We start from the raw sequence: 15,553 nt of genomic DNA, 5'->3' as shown, positions 1-15,553 counted from the left end.
GCAGGAATAATGACCATGAGACTTGACATCTACTAGGCATTAACAATCAACTGCATTTCAAATCCTTTCCCAGCCAAATCATTATAACCCAGAAATTGCCTTCTACTGTCATTAATTGCATGGTCATTTTAAAACACTCTCTAGATTTTAAATACTGATCGTAGAAGGTCAGATTTATATGTTTTGGCTTCCAGCTCAGACTGTAGCTTGTGATCTGGGACAGTGTAATTCTAGCTACTGGCTAGACATATGGCAATTCAGGTGCCGTCTCCCATTAAAAATGAATTAGGAAAGAAATATAGTTTGTATAATATATAGTGTAAATTCATGCTTCCCATTTAGGTGTTTTCCAGTAGTTTACAAAAATGGCATGATGAGTATCTGTTACATTTACAGCTGAAAAATGGATTATTTTTAGATCTATTGTAAAACTGAAGATTTGAGAGAGGTTAGTCTTGGAGGTGCAGAGGTATTAAGCAGGATTAATGCAGGATTAATGCTCACAGACAACCTTTAAACACATTTTTGTAAAGTAATTCAATATAACAATTTAGCAGACCTCTTTGGGAAACTGCATTAGACAAAATGGACTGAGTGTAAATATTTTATGTTAGTTTTAGGGTCTGGAACAAGCTACAAAGCTGTGTTGTGGCGATCAGGTTTCTCATCTGGAGGCTTGATGAGATCCAGTGCAGGCCTATCCAGAAAGTGTAGATGTATATCTGACGCTTCCTAAATATGAGGAGATTACAGGTCTAATCTTTGGTTCTAGTTAATATCTCTCATATAATGTTTTTTCCAGTACCCTTACTCCAAAGTACCTGTTTGTTTATAGACCAACATAGTCAGAATCACTCAATGCCATGGCATAAAAGCTAACAGGAAAAAACATTATTTGAAAGGATAGACATCATCCATATTTCTGGTCTTTGTTTTCTGTTTTACTGCCTCACGTTAAGTTCAAGAAGTGCGCAGAAGAGCTTTGAAGTGCTCCTGATCCGCTCCTTGTCACAGCTCCCCAGATGTTAATCATGCACCGCTTGTAGGTGCACAGTGACCCGAGTGCCTGTTGTAAAACATTGCTGTGACGTTTGTGACCCCTCTGGCACCCACAAGTAGCCCCATCAGCACTTGCTGTCATTGTGCCTCAATCATGCGGTGCACTCGATCTGCAAAGATACCTACTTCTAACGCTCAGAGCTAAAATTAAGCTACCAAAAATACAAAGGGCATCAGCCCCTCTTCCCGGTCTCAAACCCCACCTTTCACCCTTCGCCATTTGTAGTGAAACTCTTCTGGGCGACAGAGGGGAGGGACTCGAGCTCTGCACTAAGCTCATGATTTCAAGATTAATTCCAAGAGACAGCACTTACGTATTTCCCTGAAGATCCTTAAGCAGAGACTGCCATCATTTGCCAAAAAATGAACACCAGTATGCCCAAACGAATGACCTATTCCCAGCTGAGTGACCAGTCGCTGGGTAAGAAACACAAAGCGAATGAGATAAACCAACTCTGGGTCTTCCTTTGCCAGTGGAGTTGTGCTGTGGAAAGGAAGAGCAAATCCAAATCTCATGCCCCATGTTCAAGCTGTTCTGCAGATGACCAAGAACCAGCACCAAGTTTTAGCAGGAAACAAAAAATTCCTAGGGCTGACAGGTAGTCCTTAGAGGAATCCAGTGACCAGTGAGTGACTGACATTCACTTTTCAAAGCCTAAAAGTCATGCACCATCAAACCCTGTGCATCTATTTAAGTGAACAGTGGAGGTTAACCACTAGATAAGCGTAGTTATATCACTTTTATGTAGAGCATAACCCTACGTTTCTGTTTCTTGCATTTGAGAGGTGTCTGATGAGGGCGCACGTCATCTTTACCAGCGACACTGCAACACTGCCCTGCAGGTCAGACTCACGCATAGTAAAAAAGCAGGGGGACACACAGCCAAGGCCCTGGCTGCTGCGGCTATGGGGGTTTTGCAGGCTGCAGGTGCGACGGCGTGGGCCTCCCGTCGGGGAACTGTCCAGCGAGGGCTGCCTGAACGAGAGCAGCAAGGGTAGCAGATACCTAAAAATCTCGTTCTCATCTTAAGCTGATAATGTGTGGACTTCTTCCCCTGTTTGCATAGACACATGGGTAATTTTTAGTTGAAGAGGTCCACAAAGCAATAAGGGCTTGACTTTTTCTATTAAAAAAGCCCTTAATATTATATCAGGAGTTACCGAGAAAGCACGACCTGAGGATACAAGGGTAGTTCATGGAAGTTCACTGATGAGCTCCATCAAGAAGGAAACTGTCCTTCATTATACAGTGTTGGAGAACAGGTCATCTACATTAAAGGTGTGTCCCTTTTCTACAGTCATAAAACATGTGGTCCTTGTTGAAGACCTCCTAATGAGCCCATAATGGTATATGTGCCAGTCCGAGCCAATTGCACTCATTACCAGTTTGGCCTGTTTGGGAGTAGTTAAGCATTCTTTAGTTGGAGTTAAGCATTCTTTAACTGAAAAAAAAAAAGAGAGAGAAAGAAAGATTTTAATTTCCCCATAGCACATCCTTTTTTTAAAGTGTCGCCAGAGTACTTTACAGGCATATTTCTGCAACGTAGATTGTGCACAAACCCTTCATGTCAGCTATTTCCCATTCTTTAGGTGAAGCTGTTTGTAGCCATAATATAATTTAGTGTGCGGAGGCAGGTCCCGGGCCAAGGATAAGTGTGTTGAGGTTATCGTACAGTGTGCACCTCCTTTCCTGTAAACAGTATAATCCAAAACAAAAGTGTTTGATTGCCCACACTACATGCTGTAGTTTGCATTGTATTAGTCGAATAGTGTTTGAAACTTATACCACAAGATTATCTGACAACAAGGAACTAAAACCTCAAATCAAAGAATGCTTGTTAGAGAGATCTTGGAGGTTTCAGGGCTTCACAAAGGTGTGTGTTTTTTTTTGGTTTTTTTTTTTTTTGATCTTCTGATGGCCATCACTTATTCATGCAATGAACAACCAGTGTAGCAGGCTCAGAATTTTTATTAGCTTAAACTACCTCAGACTCTTATTTATTTCTACTATATATGTAAATCCAGTCTGATTTATTGTGGCAAATATGTAGAAAATCCCATGGTTCCCCATGAGGGTGACCAAATTACTTCTCTGTTAGTTTAAACAGATTCTTCTTGCCTATTTTTGGATATCTTGGGTGTACTTTCCCCTTTGGAATGCTCTCCACAGTGTTCCAAAGATTCTTATTTACCGAAAGAAGCTTTTTTTCTTTCAGTAGGTTTACCTCAACTTCTGTAAATCTATTGTAACACCAAACTGCTGAGGAATTCCAACTGGTATAATATCTCCTACGGGAGAAATTCATAGCACTGGGGAAAGAACTCAGCTGCCAAGAAGACCTCTGGAGCTGATACATTAACTTCATTTTTACAGCGGGGGAATAGCTAGGAAAAGCAACTTTTACAAGACTGCCCCGCAAATCAGTAAAAGAAGGTTAGAAATGGGGCATTCTGATTTGTAGTCATTGGCTATAACCCGTAGATGATGCTGCCTTGTGTGAGCAGGCGAGACAGCAGTGAGTATCTCATCACACGTGGCAGTGGGCTTTCTGTGGGTATTTTACCACTCAGCTCAGCGATGCAGTATTACTGTGCCACCCTGGTCGTTGACCAGCAAAGGAACTGTTTTGCAAATCAATGTTCTTTTCCCTGCAGACTACAAAAATCCATTTGTGAAGATTTACCCAGAACATCCTGATATAATCTACATTTTAGATGCTAAGAAACCGGTGGTTGTCCCCTGCCGAGTTACCTCTCCAGATATCCAACCCAAGCTTCTACAGGTAAGTGACTGTTTCAGAGAAACTGAAATAATTCTGAGGTCTGGGTAAAAATGCAAAATCAAATTCATGACGCTAGGGAAGTGTCAGAGAGACAAGGTTGTTTTGCGGCGTAGGCCTTGGTGACAGCACACGCAGAGAAGCTGATCTACTTCTCTTAGTTGTTAAATGTCTCCTGCTCCTGGGAGACAGCACATGCAATCATGGAGGCCTGGGACAGTACTCTGGCTCCTGCTGAAGCCAATGGCAAACTTCCAGTAGACGTGCATGGGGACAGCACAAGCCTTATTACTTTAGCAGATCTCTGGTTTTAAGTTTTACCAGTAGGGATTAAAGCAGGGGGCATAAAACTCCTCTCCATTTATAGCTTATCACTTTAGCCTGGATAAATGTTATCACCATCTCCTTCTTGACTATAAAAATGAAACATCCCAATCCTATTTTAGCCTGCTTCAACCAAATTCATTGCTGGAGTATCGCTGTTGACTCCAGCGCAATCACGAGTCTCGGTGTGGCCTTGGAACCTCAACCAAGCAGACCTCCAGATTTATCCCCTTATTTACAGGCAGCCCTGCTCTCCCTGCTCTTTCCCAGGCAGTTTTTCAAACCCAAGCTGAAGTCCTTGGTCTTGCTGCAAGCTGCTGATTTCCCTTTTGAGTTGCAAAGAAAAACTGGCCCCTGAAGTTTTTTCCTCTTCAAGACACAGCAGCTGGACTGCAGGGAAGGGATGTCTGTGTTGAATATCGCTCCCCAAAGGAACCGTCCTTAGGCTGTGGGCTGGAGAGACATCTCTGCTCCAGAGGATGCACGTAGCGAGGTGTGCGCTGGCACCGGGAGCCGCCACAGCCAGCCCGGGGTTCCGTGTACGGAAAGTCACCGCTTGTTTTGCTCTGTCTGGGAATTTCATAGCACCGTGCGGAGCCAAGGTGGCTGCTTCCCATGCGAAGAGGAAGCAGGGCGGGAGAAGGGGTGGAGGTAAGGATGGGGGTGGAGAGGTGAATAAGGCCATCAGACAAATTTAGAACATCCTCTTCTTCCAAATTTAATCTCTGATAGACAACGAACTTCAAAGGGAGGAAAGCCACTGCGATTTCCTTCAAGCAGCACTGACGCTTTTTGTTTGGTTGTTTAAATATATATTTTTGAATATTTTATGAAGGCATTTTATGTGTGTGTAGTGTTGAAAAGGGCCCCCTGAGTAGGGTTATTTTTTCCTTCCCCTTCCCCTAACCATCAGGGAGCAGAGCTGCCAAACCATGAAATTCAGCTTTATCACATTTCATTATTCTTGTAGAAAATGCACCTTTTTTCCCTCATAAATTAAGTTTCTTATGTTACCATTATACTTTAAAATCATTGCACTCTCTGGCTTTTAAATATGTATGGTGAAAGGTACTGTTTGCTAATACTAAACAGATCCTGGCTAACTGTACGTATCATCTTTGTTATTAAGAAACCCAGACCAAGATATACAATTCAAATTCTTAATTTTGCTTAACATGCTTTTAATTCTGGGTGAAAAACAGTGTTCAGCCTTGGCAGGTCTGTTTGTTGACTGATCTAGTTCAGTGTATATTTGCCTCTTACAGCTTTGACTTTCAGGTACGTTAAAGCGTGATTAAGTCTTGGGTCTCAGATTCCTTTTGGTAATTTCCCTGAATTTTCCTAATAATTCTGAACAGCAATTCCACAGCTCAAAACCTGTGAAAGCATTTACATGAAGTCTGCTTCTGCCAGAAGAGAACCGTTGTTCCAAAAGGAAGCTGCTGCCTAGCTCTGCCTACTTGCTCGCAGCGATGCCACCAGTCACTCTCCTGCAGGAATCATTGCTTGATCTTTGTTCAGTGCTGAATATGGCAAAAAAAGGGATCTAAAGGTGATCATTGGGGAAATCCCCACTTGCAGTCCCTAGTGCAGCTCCACCCTTGGTTAGCTCCAAAAGCTAAAACGAGGTAATTCTGAAAAGCAAAGCAGTAAGTCACCTTGTTTTCGAGAAGCCTGTATGTGATCAGGAGGGAAAAGCACTCTCTCCTTCTAAAGTAGTGAGTCTTTTATCTAAATAAATTAAGTTGGTAGTTAGCACGTGGCGACTGTAGGCACACTGAGGTTTTCTCCAAACCCTTCATTTTTTCAGTGAAAAGCATTCCCAGCCTCTGCTCCTCACACTGCTCACCTTATTTTCTCTGTGAGATGAAACCGTAGCTCCCTCTGGCCAAGCTAAGGCTGGAGAATGGGCTCAGCCCTCCTGCAGCCCATCCTCAGCCCTAGCGAGCCCTCCTGTGTCCCGCTGAACAAGCCATACCCACAGCCTGTGCTTCTAGCCACCTGCCTGTGTATGGGCTCAGACGGGTGAACGTCAGTGATCTGCTCTTTTACACGCTCCTGTGTTATTCGTCTGTATTTAATTTCACATATTTCATTTCTACACTGTAGTCCAAGATTTTTCAAGAATGAGTAGAAAGTAAATTGCAAAGCTAACCTGGTTGGCATGGGTGCTGTCCAAGGGTATACGCAGGGTTCATACTGAATTAGTGTTCGCTTTAGCTTATTTACCACATTACTCTTTAATATCCTCACTTCTTCTCATAAGCAAAATTTAAACATCTCTTTTCTTCAAGAATCTCAGAACATACAAATATTTATGAATTTGGGACAAAAAATATGTATGCTTCTAAGTCCCCTTATTTTAGCCATCTTACAAGTTAGCATCTTAAATCAGCTAGGCTGCTTCTGCGGAGATCATCAGGGCCCTCTGAAAGAGACTCATCCCTTCCTGTGTTATAGAGAGAGACTCATGACTAGCCACAGACTCTACCTAATTTACAGATGCCTGTCATCAGGTGAGTTAGAGACATGAGCACTTCTGAATTTGGGGGATCCAACTTCACATATATTTTAATTGTATCATGAGATCCCTGAAAAAACATACAGTGGGGACGTGCAAAGTTAGGAGAAGCACATTTTGTTCTTAGGCAATTCCAGAAAGATTACCCTGCAAAACTCCTCTAAGATAAGTAAAATTATTTCCAGCAGAGAGATGAAGGACCTCGAATATGTAGGACAGTATATTGCTGAAGAGCTGAGAGGACTGGGGCTACTGAATCAAGGGCCCCTGTCACGATCATCCAAGTTTTGGATTTCAAGGATGGTCATGAATTAGGAAGGGCTTTTCTATTTGCGAATGTTGATGTTGCCTCAGATATGTGTGGAATGAGACCACCAACCTCTCTGAAAGGTCAAATACCTATTTTGTCGCTAACGCAAAACAGCTCTGGCTGGTTGCTGCTGTAGTCTGAGAGGAAAGGGAATGTCTCACCAGCCTCCTATCTGTCTGTCCTCTTTCAGTATCCTTCTTCTGTAGAGATCAACTTCAAGAAGGTGACGTGGGACCCAACAAGAGGATTTATCATCCCCTCTCATTCTTTCGTTTACTCTGAAATGCTCAAATGCACTGCAAATGTCAATGGAAGTGTGTTCACATCCTATTACCTAATACAGAGATTGGGTGAGTGACTACTGCATGCCAAGGAATGACTGTAATATTTCTATTCCATAACTAAGCCTCTGGGTATTATTCCATGGTTAGCATCAATTATATTTGATATATCTCACTGCTTTGTATCCTGGGCAAGTTCAGGCTGGAACACTTAAAATAAACTCATTTTTCTCCTTTTTTTTTTTTTTTCCTATTCAATAGAACTTGGATTTGATCCACTCTTGGTTTTGAAAAACTACCAAGAATTGAGGTGGTACAAAATAGCAGTAGTTTATCCAAACCCCACCAAAGCTCAGTTTGTTTGGATAGAGTGATATTTACATTAAAACAACTGCTGGTTTAGGATAAACCCAGGAGTGGCTTTCTTCTCGCTTCTGGTCAATAAACATTGAAGATCATGGTATAAAAATCTCATTAAAGTGCTGGTGCAAATCTCAGCTTTTTTATATGGTTTTTCCTGGTGCTTTACCATATCCTCTCCCTTATATTTACAGTTGAGCTTCAGTTCAGAATTAAAATCTGAATTGGAAGCAACTAAACATTAGATTATGAAGTGCTGGGCATTTATATGAAGCCACTTATAATTTATTTTTCCTTTGTTTTCTATGCACTTTCTTTCTCTCCTCATAGACTGTTTTTCACATAGGAGAGTTTACTGTGACTTCTTTCCCATTAGATCATTGCATCCTTCTATACAATTAGCATTGAGCTTTAAACAACAGGCTGGTAAATTTGTATGGCAGCCAAATTAAAGTGCTGGAAATATCTCTTTCTCTTTTTTTCATTGCTGAGGTAATTATTTATTACTACAGTCATGAGTGCAAAGCTAAAAAATCCATTAGGTCACCCCTGTTTAGCTCAAAAGGACACAGGCAAGACCTTACCCTGTAATGTATTACTGTGCGGTGGTAGGAGTGTATTTGGTATATGGCACCACAGATGAAGTGACATGGCCTCGATGCAGGCTTATTTCAGAGCGGATGCATATAGGGTGTCAGTAAGACTGTAACACCAAGATCCGTGGATCCCATTCAAAAAGGAAAGGAAGCTCGTCATCGGAGGGCAGGAGAGACATGGTTCACGTCTTACAGAAATTAACCCTCTCTTAGATAAGCAAATGTTCAGGCACTCCAAAGGATGAGTCACTTCTGAAAAACTTTTCTGAATTAGGATTGAAGGGAAGGAGAAGAGTAGGATCAGAATGGCTGTGGAGCTGTTGATGATGATTGAGGGTTAGAGCCCAACACAGCAAAAGCAAGAAAAAATAATTCATATATTACTGTGTCCATATGTGATCAATGAGTTCAATCAGCCGTATTACCGTGATGTTCAGTCATTTACACAAATGACCTATTGTTTTCTTCGTGTTGGAGTTTCCAACAACTTTCATAGAGATGTCAGAGTTTTTTTGAAGTGGTGAAAAGAATGGATGTTGGAGAGGCATTTGGAGTGTGGAGTCCATCTTAAATGTCATTGATGCAGATAAAGGGCTGTGTGGTTACACCTTTGTTTTTCTCATTTCAGAGGGCAGAATACAGAACTTGGCTCTGAAAGCAACTCCCAAAAAGCTGCTGATTGGAGATACTCTCTATTTGGACTGCAGAGCAGAAACCTTCATCAATGGGCGAATTGAATTCATATGGACGTGTCCTAATGGGAGAGTGAGTCGTTGAAATTTTGGAATTCTGTTTTGATGCAGTCTCTCCCAAACCCACTCCAAGATGTATCTGTTCACAGGGCTGAGTAAATCCTAAATATTCATTATTCTGAAATATAGCCAACCATTTGTAAGCATACAATTGACTGTATTTTTAGTTCAAATGAGAATAAAACTTACCTGACCATCTTGATACTGCAAATTAAACTGCAAATCGTAGGCTAACTGAATGCTTGCAAGAAAAGCCAGAAGTATATGTTTCTTGTTGGAAAGAATAGCTGTCTCACTTCTGTTGACCTCTGTATTGATCCCAGCTCACAGTGGCAAGTCTCAAAGCAGTCATGAAGGTTGCAGATTATCAATCTGCTCATCCATCTTGGCATTTATAAAGTAGGTGAAAGTGAAACAAAAGCCAGTTGCATCTGCTGAAATCTCACCAAAGAATTCAATTTAAGTTCTGACTGCAGGTTCATAAGCAATTCAGAAATGCCTGATTTGAAGCTGACAATATGAGGGAAAGAGCAGTTCCTCTGATGTACTAAAATCTTTCAGTTCTCCCAAGGAAAACTAGAGGGAAGAAGGGGAATTTTTGAGATCAGTTCATTTGTCCAAGATCAGTAGTTAAGATTCTATTTCATTCTCAGAATTAAAATGATTGTTTTCTTTTAATTCACCAAAATACGCATTTCAAAGAAGCATCTAAGCTGCTTTGAGAAAGTAGAAAATGTGACCCTTAAAAATTGATTATTTTTGGACTTCTTTTGTTTACATAAAGCTAGCATGTTTCATTTTGTTTCTGTGAAGAAACTACAGAAAATATGTATAGAGTTTACAGAGATGCAAGCAATACAGTCCTACTGAATTTTATTTCTTGAACCCCACATGATGGAAGAGAAAGTGGTCTTTCTTCTATTGTTTTTCTTTGAACCCTCCTTAGAATTCTAACATAGTAAATGTAAAATTTCTTGGCTAAATCTGTGTGGTCAAAAATCCTACCAGAAGTGTATAATACTTTCTCAAATTCTGCAGGAATTTGCATTGGCATTTGACTGTCAAAATATGTCTTTTGTTCTTTTAGAAAGTAGGCTTTCTTTCTAAGACAGATGAAAACTGACTTTGACCAGAAAAAAAAAAAAAAAAAGAAAAGAAAGAAAGAATACAATAAAATGCACGACTTGGGCTCTACAGAAGCCAACACTACTGTGCCAACACTGTGCACTGTGGTGGATGGTCCCTGGGATTTGATCCCTGAGTAGGGCTGATCCTTTATGCATCTAGTTACTTACCTGCCTGCCCACATTTCAGTCAAAAAGTGCCACAGTTCCACTCTGCTAGATTATGTGTTTCTCTTATTAGACTTGTTAATGAAAGCTCACATAAGAGCTTATCCTGCTGATTTGTCCCTTATATTATTTTTTTCAACGATGGAGGGATAGGATAGTTTTGACCTGAATTACTGCTTTTTCTTAACTGGCAGACTTAGAAAGAATGAACAAAATAATCCAAAAGTACTTTTTGACACCCTTTTTTTCTGTCCTCCAGCACCCTTATCCTAAGAGAACGATAGACAAAAGTGGCATGGTGTATAAAGTTGGCAGTAGCCTGATAATTGAAAATGTCACCATGGAAGATGGAGGCCTGTACGTATGCAGAACATTCAATGTAACAAGGCTGGAAGCCAACGTCACGGTTACGGTGTATGGTAAGTTCTGCAGCTAAACTAGAACAGTACTGAGAACCAAGATTGTTTAGTGTAAAGGATAAAGATGCATTATTAAATCAGTTGGTATGCAAAAGGATTAGGAAGAATGCCAACTAGTTATGACAAACATTAATCATCTGTAATCTATAATCATTCAACGAAAGAGTCAGCACCCAGCACTATGTTTTCAAAAAACCTCAGCGAATTAAAGATTGAGAAGACTGAGGACATGGATTAACTGGGAGCTGTTTCAAAAAAGCTGGCACCAAATGTAGCTGCTGATGTCCTGGAAAATTTGGCCTACTGGAATTCACATGGACAGTATATACCACACAGTCCAGCTGAGGCATTTTCACATGCTGCCGTAGTGCTATTAGGTATTACTGATAGGTACAACAGGTGTTACTGATTCCCCCTTTTAAATATAAGATCTTTCATTTGGTGATGAAACATACTGGCTGTGGTAGAGCTTTACAAGTCAACTGCTATAATAGCTTGTCATTCCATTTGGTTGTCCGTAGCTTCTGCAGATGTGTATTGCAAAGAAATCCAGTGTAGACACAGTAATATTCAAAGATGTGAGCATTTCACTCTGGCAGATCTGCCATTGCTTGGCTTTCTTTTTTTTTCTTTCTCTCTCTCTTTCAAGATAAACCTTTCCTTACGGTTTCACATAAGAAAGGGCCCTACTATGAGATTATATCAGGACACAAGTCATTGAAACTGGCTGCAAAGGTGGATGCCTTTCCACGTCCAAGTGTTACCTGGTGAGTAATGTCCTCTTGTGCAAAATCAGGATTGTATGACCTTCTTCGGTGCTCCAGACAGGAACAAATTTTCGCTGTTCCTTACCTTGTAGATAAAAGAGTTGGTTGTGCTCATAGCTTTGGTCTCACAGTTCACCTAAGATGCAACTCCTTTCTGCAGTGCCATGTGCTCTGTGAAGCTGGGCAAGCCATACCTCTTCTCCATGCTATCTTTCCTTCCTGGGTGTGCAAGAAAAGTCCATATAACAAGTTTCATTTATCCTGGAAGTTTCAAATAGAAAGTGATTAGAGAAGGGCTGTTAGCTTAACAGCATTACTGATGGTCAGTGTGCAAAGAGGCAGCTCTTAACAGAAAGCTGCAAGAGACATTTCTAACATGAGAAATTCTTTCTCTTTATCTCTTTCAAGTAATTTTCTCCACTCCTGTGCCACTTGCAATGTTGTGTGGAAAATCAATCTGGTCTGATCCCTACCAAGGACATATAAAACTCTGACCTGTGCCACTTATAAAAAATATGGATGTCATTTTGGTATTAGTTCTGCCCATGATTTCTAGTCAACAACTGAGGCAATATTATCTGAATCATCCTCAGCATCTTCTATACACCAAGATATACCCATGACCACTCTCACTCCCTATTCCAACTTCAAATCCTTGTAGACAGTGCAGAGAATCCTGCCAAGTACCTAAAAGCACCACTGGGACTGTAATGGATCAGCTTAATAGGAGATGCAACATAACAGCAACTCCACAAGACACTCATCTCTCTCCTTCATCTCTTTTGTCGTCTCTCTTGCTACTTTTCTCTTTAACTACCCTATCCATCACCTTATCCGTCTTTAATTGTATGAAATCTTCTATCACAGCTGGCATGGGTTTGCTGGTTCTGACAGGGAAGGTGGCTGGTGTGCACTAGCACCTTCATGGTGCATTTTTCATTGGCAAGCTGAGGTCCACTCAGGGTGGGCTGATAGTCGGCAGAAAGCATTGGTCAGGGATCATTTGCTATATTTTTTTTCAGCAGTGAAATAACACCAAATTCTCTAATATTCACTTCCAGTAGAGAACTGAGCCTTGCCAGGGGATATTATTAATTGTTGCAGTTTTTAGGAGATGAGAACCTTTTTGTGAGTTGAGGTGGGGACCACCCCCCTTTTTTCTGCCAAAGCTTTGTTCTCCGGGCTCAGCACGGAGCATCACTTGGTAGCTGTCTGGGACCACCAGAGCTGCCTTTCCTGTGTGTTCTAAGCTACAGCTGTTGATGTTGGAGGTCTCTCAGTACAAGCTGTTTAAACGACTGTAAAGGAGGTTTCCAGCATTCTCAGACAGTAGGACACGTGTCCCAGCTTCTCCTTCCACCAAGCCCTGGAGCTCTGTGTGTGGCAGTCTTGCCTATTTGATATTCAAAACTGAAATCTGCATAGCAGCATAGCAGTGAAGAGGGAGAAGGCCATGCAGACTGCTATTATAGTCTTAGTAAAGATTCAGGATTGTAAATTCGTCACTGACCTTCCTATTGAAATTTTCCAGGACAGAGACTTCAGTGTTTTCAGAAGCAGTAAAGCACTGAAAAATAATTCTGCTTAATTAATTTCTTGTTCTAAAACTGGTTACTCAAATTTTGGTAAACCAATAATTTACTGCACTTTTTATTGCACATCCGTCTGTTGTTTGCTGTCCAGCATAATTTGGTACCATATAGATGCACATTTCTGATTATAATTGAACATGCAAGAGGCATTGTTAATTCAGATCCATTAAAATATCCTTCTCCTGTCTGTTGGATGAAGCCATCTCATAGCACTGCAGATGCTACTCAATCAGTCTTGGTATGGTGGGATAAAAGGAATAGACATTCAATTCAAACAATGATTACAGAGCTGTATTTTCCTTGCTGTTTCCAATGAATGACACAATCTAATTGGGGTAACAGTTGGTTTTTCTGAGGGCTAACATGCAAACACATGATAAGTCTTGATGGGACTTTCAAAACAGGTACAAAGATGGCAAACTGATCAAGGATAACCACACTTGTTATGAGCCAGATCCAGTGAGGTACAGACTGGGCATAAGAGATGTGAGACCCAGGCATGCTGGAAACTACACCATCGTCTTGAGGAATGCAAAATACGGCCTGTACAAGAACCTCACCATGCAGCTGGTAGTGACAGGTAAGGACTGCATGTTTATAACAACTTTTACTAGGTTCTTTCTCATTTTTTGTGCAATCCAATTTTACCGGTCAACAGGAATGGGTGACATTCTCCCATGTCTAGCTGATATGAGCTGATACAGCATTGGAATAGGCTGACTGATCTTTTTAGAGTTCAGTTCAGCACAAAGCAGAAGTGAGTGAAGGCTGACATTAGTGCGTTAGAACTGGGAAGATGAGTGGTCTATGTCAGAGTGCAACAGAGGTGGGCTGTTTCGGAGACATACACTCATTCAGAAAGGGTTTGCCAAGGCTAAGCAAGTGAGGAACACACCCTGGATGAACTCTACAGTGTTCTGGAATGCTGACTGCTGCACAACATGGAGAGCAATAGTTACTACACCAGCCACCTCATGTTCAAATATACCCTAGATTTTAGAGTGTATGATCATGGGCATTCCCAAATCAGGAGCTGACATGAGAAGATAATCTGAAACTAGGTCTTCTAAAGTCACACAGAGTATCACACAGAATCAGTAAGGTTGGAAGGGACCTCTGGAGATCATCTAGTCCAACCTCCCAAAGATTTCCTGGTGCTGATTCCACTAGGGCTTGAACCTTCTGCATGTAAAGCAGATGTGATAACCACTTAATTTCCACTGAGATATTGCACCTCAGCAGTAGACTGCAAGACCATTTTGTCAGGACAGTATCTCTGCAGAAGGAAGCAGAAATGGCTTGAAAATGAACAAAGACAAACATAATTTTAAGAGGAGTTTTGGAGGCGGTATCTAGTAGTGAGCTCTTGGAGATGGGGTCATAGTTTCCCCAAACTGGTGGAAATCTTATCCCTTGAGATTAAAAACTAGACTGGACAGAGCATTAGAGAACATCCTGTTGGGATAGGAAAGTCCCAAAAGGGCTGATGGAATGAACTAGATGAGCTACCTTGTCTTTTATGTCTCTCAGTCATCCTGCTATGGAAATACTTTCTAAGTCTGTATTTCATGTATTTGAGAGAGGGTCATTTCCAAGGGAATCCTGGGAAAACTCAAGTAAACTGTGTGCACTGAAGCAGGTTCATTTGACACAAGGAACAATAGATATTGGAATCACATTTATTAATCTCCTTTGCTGGGATAATGAAAGACAGGGCCACATTGTCTCTTTGAACATCCACTGCCTCTTTTAAACCATTGAATTTGGGAGCAGAGAGATTGAATCATGAGTCCAAATAGGAGTTCAACAAGAAGTTGGTTCTGCTTTCTTTTGTATTTCCCGAGGTTCAGTCAAGCAGTGAGATAAATGAAGTTATTGATGCAGGTTTGTTTTCTTTTCTATCGTGAATTCTTTTCTCCTTTTTCTCTTCACACCTAAAAATATTCTCAATTGTCCTGTTTTGTATCACTTATGTGCTGCTGTACCATGCAACTTCCAGCATTTGTGTTCTTCTCATTTCACCTTTCACAAAGAAATAATGCCTGACTGAATGGAGAGCTGGCTGTTTGGGCACATTGCACTCAGTAGAAATGCTAAATAAGATATCCTAGCTTAAATCACCTCAATGATGATATAAACTAAGGTGTATAATTTAGGAGTGGAGAGAGCTACAAGTATGTTTCAGGTCAGCAACTGCAGCTCAGCTGATGAGCAGTAATGTGTTAAGCTGCAGTAATTTGCTCACTCGAGGTTGTTTATCCATAAAATGGTTTTGTGGTCTTGTTTGAGAACGGAAACATTTAAAGGAAGAGAAAATTAGGAATGATAATAAATCATCCTGTCAAGGTAAATATTAGTGTTTGCATGCAAAAAAGAATGTTTAGTTGAAAAGCAGCCATTCCCCAAATAGGCATATGAAAAAAAACAAACAGACCTTGTTTGCATGTACAAGATGCTATTTCAGGATTAAACCATCCCTTGCTATAAACTACAGTACAAG

General features: G+C 40.9%; 1 protein-coding gene across 2 annotated transcripts in view; it reads left to right on the top strand.

The window, feature by feature from the left end:
• Positions 1-15,553, top strand: part of LOC134145314 (vascular endothelial growth factor receptor kdr-like) — a 142,479-nt gene that overhangs the window by 52,830 nt on the left and 74,096 nt on the right. For both annotated transcript variants that reach the window (XM_062584699.1, XM_062584698.1), the window contains exons 4-9: positions 3,715-3,842; positions 7,185-7,344; positions 8,860-8,996; positions 10,535-10,694; positions 11,344-11,461; positions 13,458-13,633. In XM_062584699.1, coding sequence (XP_062440683.1) covers positions 3,715-3,842; positions 7,185-7,344; positions 8,860-8,996; positions 10,535-10,694; positions 11,344-11,461; positions 13,458-13,633 — 879 coding nt within the window. The remainder of the gene's footprint in view (positions 1-3,714; positions 3,843-7,184; positions 7,345-8,859; positions 8,997-10,534; positions 10,695-11,343; positions 11,462-13,457; positions 13,634-15,553) is intronic.

This window comes from Rhea pennata, chromosome 11, assembly GCF_028389875.1.
Source record: "Rhea pennata isolate bPtePen1 chromosome 11, bPtePen1.pri, whole genome shotgun sequence".
Taxonomy (NCBI): Eukaryota; Metazoa; Chordata; class Aves; order Rheiformes; family Rheidae; genus Rhea; species Rhea pennata.
The sequence above is the reverse complement of the archived record's forward strand: the minus strand, read 5'-3'. Positions and strand labels throughout refer to the sequence as shown.